Below are 19,425 nucleotides of genomic sequence, written 5' to 3' on the forward strand. Positions count from 1 at the left end.
TTGCCCAACAGTTACGATTTTTGTTTCGTAATAAATATGATAATTTCATCCTTCTTGCAACCAAAGTTGCATCACTCAATTGCTTACAGAGAAAGTTGAAATAATGGAAAGGAAATTGATCAAAAGGAGATTAAACTCTAGAGTAATGGAAGGGGTGAAGAGACTTAATCACCTCGGATGGACTGTTAGGTTTAAATCATACCATGTATATAATACCATTCACTATACTCAATGCATGTGCAGCCTATTAAATACTTCAAAAGTGTTTCCGCAATTCTAATATAGGAAATGTGCCAATTAATATGTGCATGGCAAGTTCCCAAAACAATTTGATAATGACCAGATAATCAGTTCCAGTGATGTTACTTGAGAGATAAATGTTGGTCAGGGCAATTCTAATTTTGGTAATTGCCATTGAAAAACCAATTCAACATTTTTGCCCACATTAGTATTTCCTAAAGGAAAAAGAAACACTGAATCCATCCAGTCCACTAGCTCTCTTAGGCATGTGCACCATACACACCACATGCATATGCCACTTATGCACATGCACTCCATGTTCACATGTGCATGCACACACACACACACACACACACACACACACACACACACACACACACACACACACACACACACACACACACACACACACACACACACACACACACACACACACACACACACACGTATACAAGTTCAAAATAAAAATAAAAACCTTACTGAATATATAAGATTTAGGACGATGAAGTCAGGCAGGGCCTTTGAAGAACATAAAGAAAGCAGGAAAGCATGGAATTAGGGGGGCCAGAAAGGGCCATGAAATGTCAATGGCGGGTTGAATTAAAGAGAGTCCCAAAACTTTTTATGCATACATTAAAAACAAAAGGAGAAGATAGAACCGTTCTCGAATAAAGAAGGAACTTTATGCTTGGAGTCAGAGGACGTAGGCGAGATCCCAGAGGACTGGAGAGTAGCCAATGAGGTTCCTTTGTTTAAGGGAAATAGGGATAATCCTTGAAATTATAGGCCAGTGAGCTTCACATCGGTAGTAGGGAGGCTATTACACAGGATTCTTAGGGACAGGATTTAATTGAATTTGGAAATTCAGGCAAGACCCCTTGTCTTGGGGCAAGTCATGTTGTACAAATGTGACTGAGTTTTCAGAGAAGATGAGGAAGCTTATTGATGAGGGTCATAGTGAGGGCCTGTTGTTAGAGGTCGTAGAGGGTCATATGTGAGGGACTGTAGATTCTGTCTATATTGTCATTTGACAAGATTCCCTCATGGTAGGTACACAAAATTGCTGGAGAAAATCAGCGGGTACAGCAGCATCTATGGAGCGAAGAAAATAGGCGACGTTTTGGGCCAAAACCCTTCTTCAGACTGACTTCCCTCATGGTAGGCTCAGATTGTGCACGGGATCATGGTAGTTGACAAGATTCCCTCATGGAGATGATGAGGAAGGTGATTGATGAGGATCAACCCCATAGATATTCTCTACATGGTATTGTATTGTATTGTATTGTATTGTATTCAAATTTATTGTCATTGTCTCAATTTGAGACAACAAAATGAATTTCCCTTACAGGCAGTATCATAAAAAAAACAAAAAAAAAAAAACAATACCTGGTCATTTGCAAGTCATTTGACAAGGTCCCTCATGGTAGGCTGCTCTAGAAGAGTAAGGTGCATGGGATCCATACTAGTTTGTATTCAACAGGATTGCCCATAAAAGGCAGAGAGTAGTGGTGGAAGGCTGTTATTCTGCCTCAAGAACTGTGACCAGTGGTGGTCCACAGAGGTCCGAGCAGAGATCTCTGTTGTTTGTGAAATTTATAAATTATTTGGATTAACATGATGATGTGTTGGTTAGTAGGTTTACAGACAACACGACAATTGGTGGAGTTGTGGTCAGTTATTGAAGACTGTCAAAGGATACAACAGGGTATAGATCAGTTACAGGAATGGACAAAGAAACAGCAGATGGAGTTTAATCTGAGCAAGTGTGAGTTATTGCGCTTTGGGAAGTCACATGTAAGGGGAAAGTATACAGTTAATGGCAGGGTCCTTAACAGAGGTACCTTGCGGAGCAAGTCATGATTGCATGATAATACAGCAGAAGTAAATAGAATGGTTATAAAAAGGCACATTTAATGCTTATCTTTATAGGTCGAGACATTGAGTGTAGAAGTCAGGAAGTCTACTTTATTCCTTCTTTATAAAACTTTGGTTAGGTTGGATTTAGAATATTTGCAGAATATTCTTTGCAGCCCCATGACAGAAAGGAGGTGGGAAGGTGCAGAGAGGGTGCAGAGAGATTTAGCAGGATGCTGCCTGGATTAAAGGCTAGAGACTGGAAGCAGAGGTTAAGCAAAATAGGATTTTCTCTCTGCAGTATTGGCCGCTGATAGAAATCTATAAAACTATGATAGGTAGTCAGAATCTTTTTTCCCCAAATAGGAAATGTTGTGCCAGTGAGCAGACCTTTAAAGTCAATGGGAGATGTAGGCCATGTTATTTTACACAGAGGATGGTGGGCGCCTGAATGCATTGTTGCCAGGGGTGGTGATGGAATCAAACACAATGGTAGCATTTAAGAGGCTTGTAGGTAGACACGTGGAAATGCAGGGAATAGAGGGATATGAATCATGTGCGGGCAAAAGGGATTAGTTTAATATGGCATCATGTTTGGCACAGAGATAAGAGACTGAAGGACCTGTTCCTACGAGTTGTTACATGTCTGTACCGGTGTTTTATACACATATATTCACACAGCCATGAAGCAACAGTTTAGTAAGTATTCTCCACACTTAGTTCCTGCACTGTTGTCCATAATTCATCTTCAAAGATCCATTTAGGTTCCATGCAAATCTTTTTCCTGTCATTGTACTTCTCAGCCTCTATTAATTCAATCCTCTTCTTGCCTCAAATAATCTATGTGGCTCTGCATGCAAGAAGCACTACTGCTTCTCTGCAGCACGTCTGATGGTGGAATGTCATGCCAGATTACATGTCTTCAACTCTATCGCTCTCTCTCTCATGTTCTTCACCATGTCTCCTCAGGCAGGACTTTATATTGTTCCCACCAGATGTTCTGCAAGATGCTCTTTAATTTGCGCATCTGTAACAAAGCGCAAACACAACCCTTTTCCACCCCTTCTTTTTCATTGTTTGTAGACAATGTGTTCTGCATTTCTCCATTGGTGTGGCTGCTGGTTTGAGATTCTTCTGGGGTAGAAAATTCCTAGCTGTGTGCATCGTGCATCTGTGTGGATGTTCCCGAGCTTGTGAGCTACTCCTGAGTCATGTAACTTCAAACTGAGAATGTTGACACTGGGGAACTATCAGTTTGGATTGGCTACATCTACTATTATGTATGCTGTGAATTAAGATTTATCCTGAACAAAGATTCCTCTTCTTGACCTTGCCGAATCTTGTTTTCTCTCGCTGAATTACTGCTGTGCATTGGATTCAATAGATTGTTGTAAAGCACAGTGAACTATCAGATAGTCCGATTTACATACTTCCCTACATTAGGGAATTGAAAATCAAATTAATCCAACAATTTGCATGTAATATTCCTTTATATATCCCTTAAATAGATGGCTGAAAAGTTTATATTTGGGTAATTAGAGATTATGGGCATCAGGGTGGAAAATGTAGTCGAAGTCAAAGGATGACCTTTTTGAAATAGAGTTTTGAGTAGACATATGTGCTTCTATTTCTGATGTGATTCTTCTGTCTCTTTTATCTTTATTGAATCAACTATTTTGTTTATTTTAAACCACACAACAAAGAATCTGTCATGTTCAAAGTAATGAATGATTTCTAAAAAGAGAATACAAAAGTTATAGAACAAATTTTCCTTTTCTTCAGTGCTAACCAGTTCCCTGGTAATCATCCTTTGATTCGGTATCAAACCATTGAGATGCCCCCCTCCAATTCATCCAAACCACCTGTGCTTTTATTTAAGCTCATGAAAAGAGTTTGTATTTCCATAGTACATTTCACTGTCACAGAATAACCCCACATTTCACAACAAAATGTAGTCCTTGTTGTAATGACGAAAACAAATTCTGAATCACATACAGCGACATCTGTTGAACTATAATGTGGCTGATTGAGGGATTAATATCGACAAGGAAATTGGGGTGAAATCCCCAGTTTTAAACAAAATGGAGAACGTTATCAGGCTGAGGAAATGAAGAGTTGCATGGTGTCAAGGTACCAACTTCTCCCTCAATGACAGCAAGTCAAAAATGCTGGTCATTGACTTCAGGAAGTGCGGTGGGTTACACAGTTGTGCTGAAGTGGAGATGGTTGAGGGCTTCAAGTTCCTTGGTGTAAATATCACCAACAATCCAACCAGGCCAAATCACATTTTATGGCAATGAAAACCCACCAAAGACTCTCCTTCCTTAGAAGACAAAGTCAACGACGCCCACAGCCTCGGGCCCGACTACTGATGGGGAGGCTTGTACTCTACGACTTCGGTAGCTGCTGCCTCTACCCCCTCCCCTCCTTCTCTATACCTCTCCGCTCACAGCCCTCACTCGCCCACTCAACTGTCTCCCCCCACCCGCATAACTCGCAACCCAAGAGATGCCGATGAACATCCGAGTGCGGCCACAGCTCAGCCGCCCCCCCATAACTGCCCCCCCGCATAACTTCCTCCCCCCTCAACCTCACCCCCTCCCACCTCTCCCCTCTACCCCCCCCACTACCTCCTCCACCCCCTCTACCCTCCCTCTATCTCCACCTTCCACCCCTCCCTCTCCGTGTTTGGGGGGGTAGTTAGCTCCACGTCAACTATTAAACACCCATTTTTTTTAAAAAAGTAATTCTACCCTAATCCTTTTCATTCTCCCCACATTCCCATTTAGTTAAGAAAGTCGAATGTACAGGTGAAATAGCAAAAACAGTAATGAGAAGCACTCATTTGTACTAACAGCAGCCAATTTTGATGTTGTACTTCTGATGAAAGAACAGCAAAATTGCATATAAAAGAGGGCAGATTAAAAGGATATAGTATTTCAATACAGAATGCATTAAAATAATTTGTATGGTTTATATTACCATATCAACGGGAAATGTCAGTACAGGCACCATATTCTAGGTCACTGAAAGCACCTCCAACTGAAAGTAGCCCTAATGTGCCTGCTTGTAATGTCAGATTTGAACAAAAGGCTTATAATAGGTTCAATATGAAAGATGAAGCCATCAAAAATATGCTCAAATCATAATTTCAATATTGTTACTCTGAAGAGCAACAGTAATAAGCAGCCAAAAATAGAAATAAGGAACATCAGATGCTGGTTCTGCTAGCAAAACAAAAAGACAAAATGCTATAGCAACTCAGCAGCATCACTGGAGGACTTGGATGGGTGACGTTTCAGGTCGGGATCCTTCTTAGCACTGGTATTCCTATTTGTGGCACAGTGGAGCAGTGGTAGAGTTGCTGCCTTACAGCACCAGAGACCCAGGACCGATCCTGTCTGTACAGAGTTTGTACGTTCTCCCAGCGACCTGCGTGGGATTTCTCCGGGATCTCCAGTTTCCTCCTGCTCTCTAAAGCCGTCCAGGTTTGTAGGTTAATTGACTTGGTATTATTGTAAATTGTCCCTAGTGTGTGTAGGATAGTGTAAATGTGCAGGGATCGCTGATGGACACGGACTTGGTGGGCGAAGGGCTTGTTTCCGCGCTGTATCTCTAAACTAGACAAAACTTCAGATACTAATTCCGTTTTTCCATGATGTTTAAAATGGGTAAGGAAAGCCCAACTATGGATGAATACTAACACTTCGATCAATGCTCTATGTTTGAATATAAACATATTGTGGTGTTTCTTTGGTCCATCCTTCAGAAGTATTTCATTGGCTGTTAAGTAGTCAGGAATGTTCCAAGGTCAGAAAGATTTCAGTGGGAGTTTATTTCACAATAAAATGTGATGGCAGATAAATTAGCAGGGAAAGATGAACAAAGTAAGGGAGAGGTTATTCAAATCCACATCCATTCTATCATTCATTTAGATTACGCCTGATCGGCATCTTAACTCCAGGTTAGATGATCTCAAATACATTATAACATTTGCTTTGATAGTTTAACATTTTAAATTTGTAACCACCAATCTCAACTTTTGCCATCGGGGAAGAGAATGTTTCAGATTTCTAATCTGTTTTGCAAGGAAGCATTTTCTCATTCGCTAGATTCTCAAGTTAATGGGATGTTTTCTTTCTATGGATCACTCTGACTAAACTATTCCTCTTTACCCCCCCCAAACCTTCCTATCAAACCGTTATTTTTTAATGCCCCAACACACATCAGCCAGACCACTCTTTAGATTCATATTGCAACAAATAAACATTTATTCTAAAGAACCTGTCTGTATAATTTTTGTACTGGTAATGCCTTGCAAATTGATACTGCTATCATCAAAAAATCTTGCCAGTTACCTATATGCTGCATAACCAGCATCCTCTGTAGTTGTACCATAATTTAAACATCTTTGTATTCCAACTCTTCAGAATAAATGCTAACATTCCATGAGACTCGTTGTTGGTTTCTGCAATTTCAACACAATTAATAGAAAAAAAGTTTTCCCCATATTGTCGATTAACAAAACTATTTGGATGATAGATTCCTGTTCTTTGCAACATCGATCTGTTCCTGCAATGGCCAGGCAACTGGCTGCTGCATTTCCTTTCTACTACTAATCAAAGAAAATTCAGCTAATTCAGAAAAAAATTAGCTAATTCAGAATATTACATCAGATATCTAGACTGAGATTCAATTTCAATTTAAAGCAATCTTTCCATAAGCGTAGGAAGCCGTCAAGTGTAACTGGGACAATTTATTCTCTTGCACTTTAGTCATAACCCTAAACTACACAGTGCATTGCTTGAGCAAAGTGTGCCTGCAATTAATAGTTACCTTCTTCCTTTCCAAGAAATAGCAATTGACATACAGCAAAACTAAATATCAATAAGCACAATTAATTCATCCCCAATGGTTTCAAAACTGCTACTCAACCTCGTAGTTGACATGCCAAATTCCAATATATTTATCAGATTAAGGGCAAAGTCCAATTCTGTTACTTCTCAATATTCATTTCCACTGTCATAGAGTCACAGTGTGGAAACTAGTCCCTTCGGCCCAACTTGCCCACACCGGCCAACAATATCCCAGCTACACTCGTCTCACTTGCCTGCGCTTGGTCCATATCCCTCCAAACCTGTCCTATCCATATACCTGTCTAACTGTTTCTTAAACAATGGGATAGTCCCAGCCTCAACTACCTCCTCTGGCAACTCGTTCCATATACCCACCACCCTTTGTGTGAAAATGTTTATCCTAACTTACTGACTTGACTGTCCTTCGACTGACAACTGGTGATCAGAAACTGGTAATTCCAAAGATTGAAACTGAAGGAAGACATGAAAAGGGAAAGAGAGCATCAATGTTAAGAGCAAAGTAATAGTTCCATCAAAAATTATCTTTGTTTATTCAGACCCATCACAGCTGAAATGAGCCAAGCTGCTTCCAGCTGCATCATATACTGCAGTTGGAATTCAGCACTATCTCCAACCTCCAAGCACAGCTTTCAACTAGCCTTTCGATGACCGACATGTCAAACCTGGCTCCAAGTCCATGGTCTAACAAACAGCAATAAATCTCACCCTCCTGTGTGCTTCAGAGATTTGGGAAACCTGCAGCAGGCATTTTAAAGCTCTGGGGCAGCAACACCAATTCCACCTTTACACAGACCTCCAAGTCCATTGGCAGGGAAAATGTCCTAATGTCAACACTCTCTCCTCGGCCCACCATCAAGGCTCTGATTACGCTCAGCCAATTCCAGTGGTCAAGCAATATGACTGCCAATAAACTCTTGAAACAAGCATTCTACAAGCAGTAGGTTATCAGGAGGATGATGAGAGTATAACAAGGATGATCTTGATGTCTTTGTGAAGAAACATAGTATCCTCACCAATTTTGGGGAATTTCTGGCATGTGACATATCAAAATGGTGCTAGAGCATTTAGGAAGGTTAACGTTGAGTCTCCACAACAGGAGCCTGCAGAACCCATACACAAGCAGAAAAAGGACAGGAAAACATCCAAAACAAGTCGCCCTATCACCTCTTCAGGCATTTTCTGCTCCTTCAGTGGCAGAGTCAACGGATCAACAAACACCTCTACAGCAATCTTAAAACTCGCTGACCTGGAGAGAATGCAAGTTTTCTTTGACCCCGAAGGTCTGCTAAGAAAAGTGGTGACAATGCCACCAGACCATGAATATATTTTTTATTTCATTCTAACTTTAATTTAATATTAAATAAAGCACCAACATAATACAAAATATATTTGAGAATTTTGTGCTGTAGATGATACAACACAGATGAAAGCATGGCACAGTTTTCAAATAACAATTCCAAAGTATATTCCACTACAAGAATATTTAATTACTAGTCACGTGTTGTAATGACCAATTCAAAATCTCTATATGTCGCTATCCCATAGTCTCTAAAATTGTCATTTTTGGTGCTCTTAATTCTTTTTTTTATCAAACATATCACAATCTGTTCATCAGGTGAATTGCAGAGAGGATATCACAATTATAAACTGTTGCATTGAAGACTTCCACTACCCGACTGAGAATTTCAACACGTCTATCTTTTTGTTCTGATTGGCAATAGGTCAAACATTTATTTTTACAACTATTTGTATTGATTTCATTTAGTGATAAATCACTTCAGCTCACCAGGATAGCTCACCAGCATGATAACACTACTAGGAACACACGAGGAACAATTTACAATTTTTACTGAAGCCAATTAACCTACAAACTTGTACATCTTTGGACTGTGGGAGGAAACCAGAGCACCCGGGGAAAACCCACATGGTCTCGGGGAGAACGTACAAACTGTGCAGACAGTACACCTGTGGTCAGACATCTAAAGTCTCGAATGCATGAAACATCCCGTGTATCGTTGAAAAAATTTGACATGGAGTCATGTTTGATGTTGACCAAAGACTTGGTCAGAGTTAATTCATTTAGAGCCTCTTGAAGAAAGGAAGATAGGCACAAAAGAAGGACATTCCAGACCTTGGGGCCCAGGCATTTAAAAGCATGTCTGCCAATCATATAGCAAAAAGAATTATGGACGCTCATAAAAAAAACTGGAACCTTTAATCTTTATGACCGATGGTTCAAATTTGAGAGGCTGCTTTAGACCAGTTAATAAAGTGGCCATACTACACTGCAGAGGTTAGGAGTGATCTGCTGCAAAGGAGAAATGCACACTAGGCAAGTTGGGCATGCAAAATAAAATTAGTGTGGATTTTCATCTTCTCAGTTCTCCGTTTGAAACTTTGCATGATGGACATTGAAATGCTAACCCTCTTCAGTGTGCACTGAAGATGAAAAGGCCACTGCTAAACCCGTGCTCATTGCTGAAGCAGTAAGTATAAACGTTACCTGAACCAGTGATGCAAACCAATATGCGATTTGGAAGTGTGACAAGTCAATAGAAAATGTTGCAGATGTTCAGTAAGGGCAGAGAGGCAGAGAGGCAGAGAGGCAGAGAGGCAGAGAGGCAGAGAGGCAGAGAGGCAGAGAGGCAGAGAGGCAGAGAGGCAGAGAGGCAGAGAGGCAGAGAGGCAGAGAGGCAGAGCTGCTGGAAATACTGGCAATCAGATCAGACAATAACCTCAAAATATCAAATTTTAAAAAATCAACATAGGGAATATTGCTTTTCACTTGGCAAATACTGTCATTTTTTAAATTCCCATCCCTGCCAGCATGCCTGACCAATGGGAGTCAAAAAATGACCATTTTTATAAATAGAATGATTCCAATCACAAGCTCTAGAGTAACTTAACCACAATACATAAAACACAATGTGAGATTTTCCATGCTCTCATGGGTATTTTTCAGATGCATGTTGAACATTTCCTTGGTGCTACTCTGTAGAACAGAATGAAAGTTCTCTCCAATGTCCAGGGCAATATTTGTTCCTCAACACAATTATCTTATCATTTTCTCAATGGTATTTGCAACATTGGCAGCCACATTTCAACCATTCTAAAATTATCTACACCTCAGAAAGCACTTTATTATTTGCAAATCAATTTGCTTCATCCTGCATTACTGGCAGATGCTGTACAAATCTCCCTTTTCCGTGATCTGATAAGAGACCTGCAAAATTAAATGATTTCATAAACCAGTTAGCAAATGATGCCCCGTTGATTAAAAAAGGCATCAGTCACAAGGCAATCTACTAACTTGTACATTACTCTAGCATATAGTAATTAAAAACCATAAAGTAGAGAAAGACGGATTTATGCACTGTCTTTCACATCCTCTTCATAACATTTCAAACCATTTTACAGCCAATACTTGTGTGGTCACTTATAATTCTGAATGTGCAGCCAGTTAAAACACAAGCTTCTGCCATCAACAATGGGATTGTGAGCAGTTCATATTTTGCAATTTTGATTGAGATATAAATATTGCCCAATTCACTGGAGAGAACACCCAGCCTCTTCTTAAAGAGCAATTCTATGGGATCTCTAACACCAAAAATATAAAGTATAATCCTGCAGATAATGGAACTCAGAAATTGGAAAGATGCTTCAAATGTTCAGCAAGGAGAGAATATTGGTGGAGACGGGGAAAGAATCAACACTTCGTCAAAGAATTTTGAAGAAGTTAGTTGACCCGAGACATTTTGTTTTAAAAATCTCTTACACACACCTCAGACACGATAAGGGGTTTCCCTTTAACATCTTACAGGAAAGATAACCCCAGCATACCACTGCACTGGAACTTCAGCCTAGAATATATTGTCCGTCTACTGAGCAAAACTGCATATATTTTAAATGTCCCCCCCCATCCTTCGAGATAATTTGACATGATAGCGCAGACAAATGAATCACATTGGGGCCAAAATCATGTTACCCAATATAAGAGTAGGGGAATCAAGAATCAGCAAAAGTAGATTTAAGGTGAGAGGGGACAAATTTAATAGGAATCGGAGGGGCAATTTTTTAAATACAGAGGGTGTTGGGTATAAGGAATGAGCTGCCGGGAGGATGTAGTTAAGGCAAAAACGATTTAAAAAAATGTGAAAGGCATTTGATCAGGTACATGGAGAGGACAGGTTTGGAGGGAAAGGGACCAAATGCAGGCAGGTGAGACTAGTGCAGATGGGGCACCTTGGTCGGCATGGGCAAACTGAGCCGAAGAGCCAGTTTTCCATGCAGTATGATGCTATTATTAAGATCACAAAAGAACCGCAGTGAAGACACAAATGCTTCCGTTTCATGTTTAACAACAACCAAAGCGACTCTCGCAAAAGGGCAGCTCACATATTACAGTCCCCATTGTATTAAACCTGAATTCAAAAATTACGCCACTTAATTATAGCCCTTAAGTAAAAGATTGTTTCTTTAATGTGAGAAGTTTGTGTTTTGCATAGCTTACGGAAATTAGATTCTTAAAAGGAAAAAATGTAGCTTCAGTCATGAATAGAGATACAGAAATTTTAAGTTTATTACATTTTCCTTTTCCAAAAAAACACTATATATCCAAGATGAAAATGTTTACTCCTTATTTACAAATGTACAGAATTATCAATAAAATGTACATTAGATAAAATATGTCGAGTAAAATATAGAAATGCAATCTGTTCTGCTTTAAAGTAAAGAATATTATAAAATTAATAATCATTATTGCACGGAGACCACAGAGTGATATTTCGCGATATTAAGGAGAGACGGGTTACCTGACCTTTCTTTGGCAATGCCGTAAACCCGAATTTGCATCATTTCGCATCCAGTGGCAGGATTTGTTGCATAGTTTCCATGTTAGAAAATTTGGCCGACAGTCTCTGAGCACCGTCACGTCAAGTTTTATATATATATATATATATGTATGTAAATAAAGAGAGAGAGAGCAGGTGATCTGTACCTGAATTCCCTTTTCGGAAAGGGAATTGAGTCGTTTGGGCAGTAACGGTGAATCCGCCGCTCCTCCAGAGTTTGGGGCTGTTGTAAGGCACCTAGAATAGCAAATACCCTGATTTTTACCCTGTTTTCTAATTTCGGATGATTTTTTTTTGTGGACGAGACCACATGCGACTCGTTAGAACGAATCGAAGCTTTGCATCGGCAGCCTCAGCCGATAGATTCCACTTCAGGCTAATGTTATTCACCTGGACACACACACGGGGAGGGGTGGGGATGTAAGTCAGTGGCCTTTGCATGCGCCCGCGGTGCAGTATGTAAGGCAGTAAGTGTTTATATTTACAGGCCACAGCCTTAGAGCAGTTCCACGCCGTGTTTCTGTTTAGCTACAGGTGTCTTTTCATGTGCAGAGCCAAGTGATCGGACCTGGAAAATGCTCGATCGCATTTGTGGCACTGGAAAGGGCGATGCCCCGTGTGCTTTCGGTAGTGTCGCGTCAGTTCATCCGAGCGAGCAAACTTCCAGCCACAGCCTTCCCAGTCACAGTGATAGGGCTTCTCACCTGCAACATAAGAGGCGCCATCAAGGTCAGGGCTGACTGGTGGTACAGACAAAGAAAAATACAATAATAAGGACTGCAGAGATGCGGGCAAACACGGAGAGGGGCACAGACACACGTACAGATTTGACAGCAGACTTGGAGAGATACAGGAAAAATCCAGAGAGACACTTGTATATACAGACGCTCAAAGCCACATACGCAGACTTAGAGAGACGCAATGGAGAGAGAGGAACGTATAGACAACCAGTCAATGACACTCACACATACGCACGTGCAGACTCGGAGACACACGCAGAAAAAGCAGAGAGAAACACGGATACATACAGACACTCAACACCCATGCACAGGGCGGGAGAAAGTCTGGTGCACACACATGAACACACCAAAACACAGAAACTCGAATGAAATGCTCATTCAGACAGAGCGACAGAGATAGATAGGCAGACAGACCACAAACGAGACAGTGACATTGACACTGTCTCATTCGCAGTTTTGATGAAGGGGTCTTTAATATTAAATTCTACCCGTTTCTTTTTTTCCACATGCTGCCTAATCTGCTGAGTTATTCCAACACTTTCTGCGTTTATATCAAATTTCCAGCGTCTTTTTTTGAGGTAAATAAAACAAACTGCTGGAAGAACTCAGCGGTCAGGCGGCCTCTGTGGTGGGAAATGAATAAACGACGTTACGATGGGGACCCTTCTTCAGACTTCTATCCCGAATCGTCGTCTGCTCATTTCCATCCACAGAAGCTGCCGGATTTGCTAAACTTCTCCAGCACTTTGTTTTTTCAATAATCCAGCACCTGCAGTCGCTTGTGCCTCCAACCTGCTTGATTATCTTCGATTTTCAGAGACATTCAGGCGCACATCATTTTGTTAAACCATCGATCACATCGTTGGGCTCCTGACCTGCGATTTTAAACTTTGCATAATTTGCATCAAGTTCAAAACCGACCGAGCCCCTGTGGCGCCTCCTCGTATAATCGTACGCAAAACTAATTAAAGGCTCAACGGGCAATGCTGACATTGACATTTCCTGACGGTGCTGGAACATCTCGCAGCTTAACGGAAATGGGAGGGAACAACACGGGAAAGAATGTGTGCCAAATTTATCTTTTAAAAAATCTACGTTTGGTGAGTTAAAGAATTCCTCTCCTAAAGTTGAAATAGAAAAAAAAAGATTAGCCGTCGACTAGAATGGGAAGAGCTGGGAACTCTTGGCAGAGACGGTCTCTTGCTAACGACAGCAACAGAGATTCCCGCACGTGTGGACAGGCACAAAGTGCTGGAGTAACTCAGCGGGTCGGACAGCCCCGTGTGTCTCCCAGCCTACCACGAATGACTCCATTTGGAAACTTACAGCTGATCTCAATGCACAAAGATAAACACAAAAAGCTGGAGTAAGTCAGCGGGTCAGGCAGCATTTCTCGAGAAAAGGAATGGGTAATGTTTCGGGTTGAGACCCTTCTTCAGACTCCTACCTGAATGTTGGATGAGTGGATTGATCATGGAAAAAACATTCTGATGCACAGATCTTGAAACCCAATTACTTATTTTAGAGTTCCATGTCTTTACTTATTTTACAACATATATGGGGGACATGGGTAGGACGGGACCCTTCTATAGAATCAGAAGTAGCCTTGCCATATCCTTCAGAGATGCTGCCTGACCGGTGAGTTACTCCAACGCGTTGCTTTTTTGTTCGTGAACCGGCACGTGGAGTTCCCAGTGTCTCTACTTATGTTTAGCATCTGACTTTGCAGCAAAGCCGTCAGGGAGTGAGTGTACATGTCAAAACAAAATAAAATGGGGGAGGCCAGGTAAAAAGAAGTACCTGTGTGGGTCCGAAGGTGTGCTTTCAGATGTGAGCTTTTGGTGTAAGTCTTTCCGCAGCCGGCATAGTCACATGTGTGTGTAGCCACCCTCTTCCTCGGCCAGGAGCGCCGACCTCGCTTGGGCTTCTCTTCTCGGGGCGGGTACACCGAAGGTAACAACTCTATAAAGATGAAGAGGGGGGTGCAAGTCAGCATCGCTCCTTCAACTGGGTGCTGAAAGCTTAACGGATTCTTCAAAGAGACTTAGGTATAGACTGACCTTGGTACTGGAGGGCAGCCTGCTCTTGGAAGTGGGGGAAGCTGCCTGCTGGGGGGTAGTTCTGCTGGAGAGGGATTGCTGCAGACCTCTGGGGAGCCAGGAGCTGAGATGAGTTGCACGGCCTGTTAATCATGTCCTCTGAAGCCATGGGCGAAGTCACTCTGTTGGTAAACCCGTCCTGATCCTGCCTCGGTCGGCAAGCTTGTCTGTGACTCGGGCCCGGCACTTGGGCTGCACCCATTCGCCCGTCTAGACCTCCGCCCATTGAACATGTGGCGCTGACACTGAGCGGCTCTTGCTTGACTTTCTGACACACCTGCTGAAGGTGGCTCAGGTGCGCGTCGATGGGCGCAGTGGCTTTGGCAATGTGCACCGCCTGGTTGTAATCCCCCGCCTCAGCCGCTGTCCTCAGCACGAACTTGCCATGCAGGCTACGGGGAAGGCAGTAACTAGGGTCGAGGTCTGGCCTCAGGAGTTCAGCCACAAGGCTACCGCCGTTCGGCGGGACCTCGCTGATGTCTGTAATGCTGTAAGACTCTCTCTGGTACAAGTCCGCCGCGTTCCCCTCTGCGCTGGACAACGGGCAGTTGAAGTTACTGGCAGTGTTTCCCATCGACTCCGAATTCATCGTGTTCGACAAAATAAAATCTAAATCTAACAGCTCGCTCAATTCCTCGTCTTCCCTTCTATATCCCACACTCTGGTTGTCGTTCTCCATAGACCGTCTCAGGTTGTTCATCTCTGCCCTCCATCTCTGCAACAAAATAGTTTTGGTTTCAAAGCATGGTTCGGTGTTTAAGCGTAATTCATCATATACAATAAGTCAGCCATTAACAACTTGCATATTAGTCATGTGAATTACACAAACATAATAAGATATGGAAAGTACTTGATATACCAGTAGAATATAAAACACTTAAGCTATATCAGTTTATAACATGAATATGCAATGCATCAACTTTTTTTAAACTTCCATTCGTCGCTAAAGTACATACATGCATTAAGGAATATCTTGAAGTAAATTATATGAACTTAATCCCAGCAAATGCGTTTAGTAGGACCTGGAAGTCAATTACTCGCTATCAATGTGCAGGAAGGAATTGTAGATGTTGGTTTAAACCGAATATAGACACCAAAAGCTGGAATAACTCAGTCTACCCGCTGCCAATGTCCGAATTAAGAAAATTTGACAAGGAGCAAGGTTTATAATTTGAACAAGAGAATGAAACACCACATAATCATTAACTGCGCTTACATTGTACGCCATGTGTTGTCCCGTGGATGTGTCCATACCCTTCCCATTCGAGCTGGTGGCGAACGTGTTTATGGGTGGGAGGACGGTCCCGGACAGAGCCATGTCAAACTCAGTCTGCGGCCGCCTGCAGTTAACATCAAGTACATGAAGTTGGTCAGCTATACACGGCTTCCCTCCACTGCTTCCCGGAGTCACAAGTGTCCCTCCCTAAACCCCACCGGCAACTTAAAATAATACCCACCTCATTAATGCCGAGCTGAGCAATTGCAAAACCTGCGAACAGGGAACACCTACGCTGGGGACGGCCGGGGCATGGAGTGCGATGTCTTCCCTACTAGAGCAAGAAGCTTTTAGTTTGAGCCCGATGGCAGAGGCAGAGAGTAGAGAGGAGGAGCTGGGAAGCGCCTGGGCTTTCTATTGCAAGACAGGCATGGTCGTGCATTCGTTCCACGGGAAGGGCAGCATTGCAGGGGTGCAGAGTTTTCTTCTTCTGGTGGTTTTCCTCTGGATTGGCTGCCAGTGGTGCATTTGCCTGGCGCCTTTGCTGGTGGTGCGGAGGGGAGCGCGCGGCGAGTTCGCCGTCCCTGGAGCGCGAGACTGTCAAGTCCAACGCGCGCCGCGCTCCCTTATTAAATCTCCACGGACCCGCCCCCTTTGTGCCGGCCCCCGCGCCGCGCCCGCCGCCCTTGGCCACGCCCCCTCCCTCCGCCACCGCCGCCGCACTAGCGGCGCGTTACCATGGAGACGCGGCGGCAACAACAACAACCCGCTGGCAGCAGCCGCCAATCAACGGGCGAGGGGCGTCGCCCTCTGACGTCAATAATGGGCGTCTGGAAGAGCCCCACCCGATTGGCTCTTGCGTCACGGTGACGCGGAAGTGCCCGGAAGGGAAGCTTGTAACTATTTGGGAGCAAAAACAGTGGCAACGGCAGTGCTGCCTCTTGCACGGCTTTATTTACCCCGCCGTGTGTCGAGCAGCAACAAACTTGTTTGGGATAAATAAAGCCGATGCAATAAAGCCGTTTTTACACCCGCTTCTGCAATTCAACCCCCATACCCCTCTGCAAAGCCGGGCACTTTAATTACGAAATACAATTGATGTTTACATGCATTTACACGGGAACACATTGGCAAAGGGACAAGGAGCCGCCACAGTCTTTCCCCGGCTCAGCTCTCTCCCGTGCTCCAGCTGGAAAATCCGAGAGTTTACTTGAATCATTTTCTTTTTGCATTTGCTCACAACAAATTGACAAGAATCGACCGAGTATGGCCATGAAAAAAACCCTGACTTGTCAGGATCAGGGTTAACGTGTCGTCCGAACTTTTCCGAAACACAGTCTGATTTCCCCACCCTTTGCATCCCCTCGAAACAGATATCAAACAACCGAGCAGCAAAATATACAAATATTAACGTTTCTGTCAACGTGTTATTACTTGTGCTGGTAGTTTAACTTATTCGGATAATGGACAATTCATTCGACTTTTTAATGTTTGGATTTACAAACATAGGAAGACCCCAGAATAATATGCACAGTGCAATGGGGACAGAGAACATGGTGATAGGTTCGGTTTGACAGCACTTAAAACGCTAGTGGGTCGAGTGTCTTCCTCGCATTCTGCTGGATAGAATGTCACTTTCTCCATTCATTCAAAATTACTACAGGATTACCATGAATTGGGTGGTGGGAGGATGAATTAACTGGTGAGATCAAGGACCTCCCTCATTCCCTTTCATGCTGCAGAGATCGCTAGCATGTGTTGGCTGACAAACACCTCTCTGTTCATTGATAACGACCGCAGTGACGTCAGGGGCATTCTCAATGTTGAACGAGCAACTTTTTTTTTCGTGACCGCATTCCTATTTCATCTGCATTCAGAATGGTGGCTTCCTGTTCCTCAGAGGCAAGCACTGGGAAGGGGGCAGGGCCAAAACAGAGGCCCTCTTGGAGGATGCCAGCGGGATTCGGGCCAGCTTATTTGGGATCGTGTCTCATGTAATTCACTAACTTCGGTAAGAAGCAACAGGCTTTATTGGCTACTATAGCCCGCTCTCTCCCTCAAGCTCTCAAAACACCAGGGTTGTACCCTGAGATCGTTTCCCCTAAAGAGTTTGATTAAAAATGAAAGGGTGTCATGCACAGGAATAATACTTTTGCATTTAGAAAAATAGACCTGATCTTATCGCTTTTTAATTGCTGCGAGGATCTTAAAAGATAACCCTAGAGGTTGCATCGGGAATTGTAGATAACCGCCTATCCCGCTCATAACACATCAGTCTGAAGAAGGGTTTCGGCCCGAAACGTCGCCTATTTCCTTCGCTCCATAGATGCTGCTGCACCCGCTGAGTTTCTCCAGCATTTTTGTGTACCTCCGCTCATAATACATTTGCTGCTCCGAGTCATGGTATTTACATTGACAGCCAGGAACATTTTCTTTCGACAAGTTCCGATATTTTCGAGACAGAATGTGCTGGAAACACCCAGCAGAATCAAGTGGCATCCGTTAAAAGTTAACGTTTTAGGTGGAAGATGCTGCCCGACAAGCTGTATTACTGTTTTTATTTCGAATTTCCAGCATCTGTATTTTCTTAATTTTAATCAGCATTTTCAATGCACCCCTGCACCCCCCCCCCCCCCCCCCCCCCCCCCCCCCCCCCCCCCCCCCCCCAGATTTCCACCAAAATAATGAAAGGAATAGATAGGGCGAATGCACAGTGTATTTTACCCAAGGTAGGGGTATCTAGAACCAGAGGACATAGGTTTAAGGTGATAGGGGAACGATTTCATAAGAACACAAGGGGCAGCATTTCCATTCAGAGGATGGCGGGTGCAAGGAGCGAGTTGTCAGGGAAGGTAGTTGAGGGAGGTACTGCAGCGGCATTTAAAAGACACGGGTCTATGGGAAAGATGCATGGGAAAGGTTTAGAGTGACATGGGCCGAACATGAGTAAACGGGTTTGCTTAGATGAAGCATATTGGTTGGCATGGACGACTTGGTCGAATTACCTGGTCGCATTACCTGTTTCCGTGCTGTCTCCCTGACTCCATGACTCTAATTCTGTTGACAAAGATTATTTTATTTCGCGTGCATCGGTTTTCTTTTTACCTTACTTGCACACTTATCTTGCTTTCTTCTGCTATGTTTCGGGCATGGTAGAATCCAGTGTTAATTGTCCTCCTGTTTTTGACGAACAAATCCTGCAGTGTTTGCCAGCAGCGAGTGTGTGTGTGATTTGCGCGTTCCCTCAGATCTCCCAGAGGCAGGTAATAGTCACTTATACGAAATTAAAGGGAAGTATCGCCGATGCCGGATATCTGAAATTAAACAAAAGCAGGAAATTCTGGAAAAGCTCAGCAGATCAAACGTGCGGAATGAAATCAACTTTCATCGGAACTTAAACATCAATTGAGTAAGAAGGAACTGCAGATGCTGGTTTAAACCGAAGATAGACACACGAAGCTGGAGTAACTCAGCGGGACAGGCAGCCAATTATTTGTCTGGCTCTAATCAATAAATCACCGAATCCAACGCCTATTTCGAAATCTTTCT

At 43.0% G+C, this 19,425-nt stretch overlaps 1 protein-coding gene across 3 annotated transcripts; it reads right to left on the minus strand.

Annotated features, from left to right (window-relative positions):
- Positions 1 to 11,526: 11,526 nt before the first annotated feature.
- LOC129695538 (Krueppel-like factor 4) lies at positions 11,527 to 16,514 on the minus strand. 3 transcript variants are annotated; one of them, XM_055632553.1, is made up of 5 exons: positions 16,118 to 16,514; positions 15,877 to 16,000; positions 14,622 to 15,375; positions 14,362 to 14,523; positions 11,527 to 12,058 (listed from the first exon to the last, which is right to left on the minus strand). In XM_055632553.1, the coding sequence occupies exons 1-5, from the start codon at positions 16,120 to 16,122 to the stop codon at positions 11,910 to 11,912; spliced, it is 1,194 nt and encodes a 397-aa protein (XP_055488528.1). In that variant the 5' UTR covers positions 16,123 to 16,514; the 3' UTR covers positions 11,527 to 11,909. The 3 variants fall into 3 exon arrangements, with proteins under 3 accessions (XP_055488528.1, XP_055488527.1, XP_055488529.1); XM_055632552.1 differs by having other exon boundaries at positions 11,918 to 12,525; positions 16,118 to 16,510; XM_055632554.1 differs by lacking the exon at positions 15,877 to 16,000 and having other exon boundaries at positions 11,918 to 12,525; positions 16,118 to 16,511.
- Between the last annotated feature and the right edge of the window lie 2,911 nt (positions 16,515 to 19,425).

This window comes from Leucoraja erinacea, chromosome 3 (assembly GCF_028641065.1).
Source record: "Leucoraja erinacea ecotype New England chromosome 3, Leri_hhj_1, whole genome shotgun sequence".
NCBI lineage: Eukaryota > Metazoa > Chordata > Chondrichthyes > Rajiformes > Rajidae > Leucoraja > Leucoraja erinaceus.

Bases quoted from the DNA above. Each gene is read 5' to 3' on its own strand.
- LOC129695538 (XM_055632552.1), bottom strand. The intron at 14,524-14,621 runs GTCAGTCTATAC...TCATCTTTATAG, and splicing joins GGCTGCCCTCCAGTACCAAG to AGTTGTTACCTTCGGTGTAC. The intron at 12,526-14,361 runs GTACTTCTTTTT...CTTATGTTGCAG, and splicing joins ACACCTTCGGACCCACACAG to GTGAGAAGCCCTATCACTGT.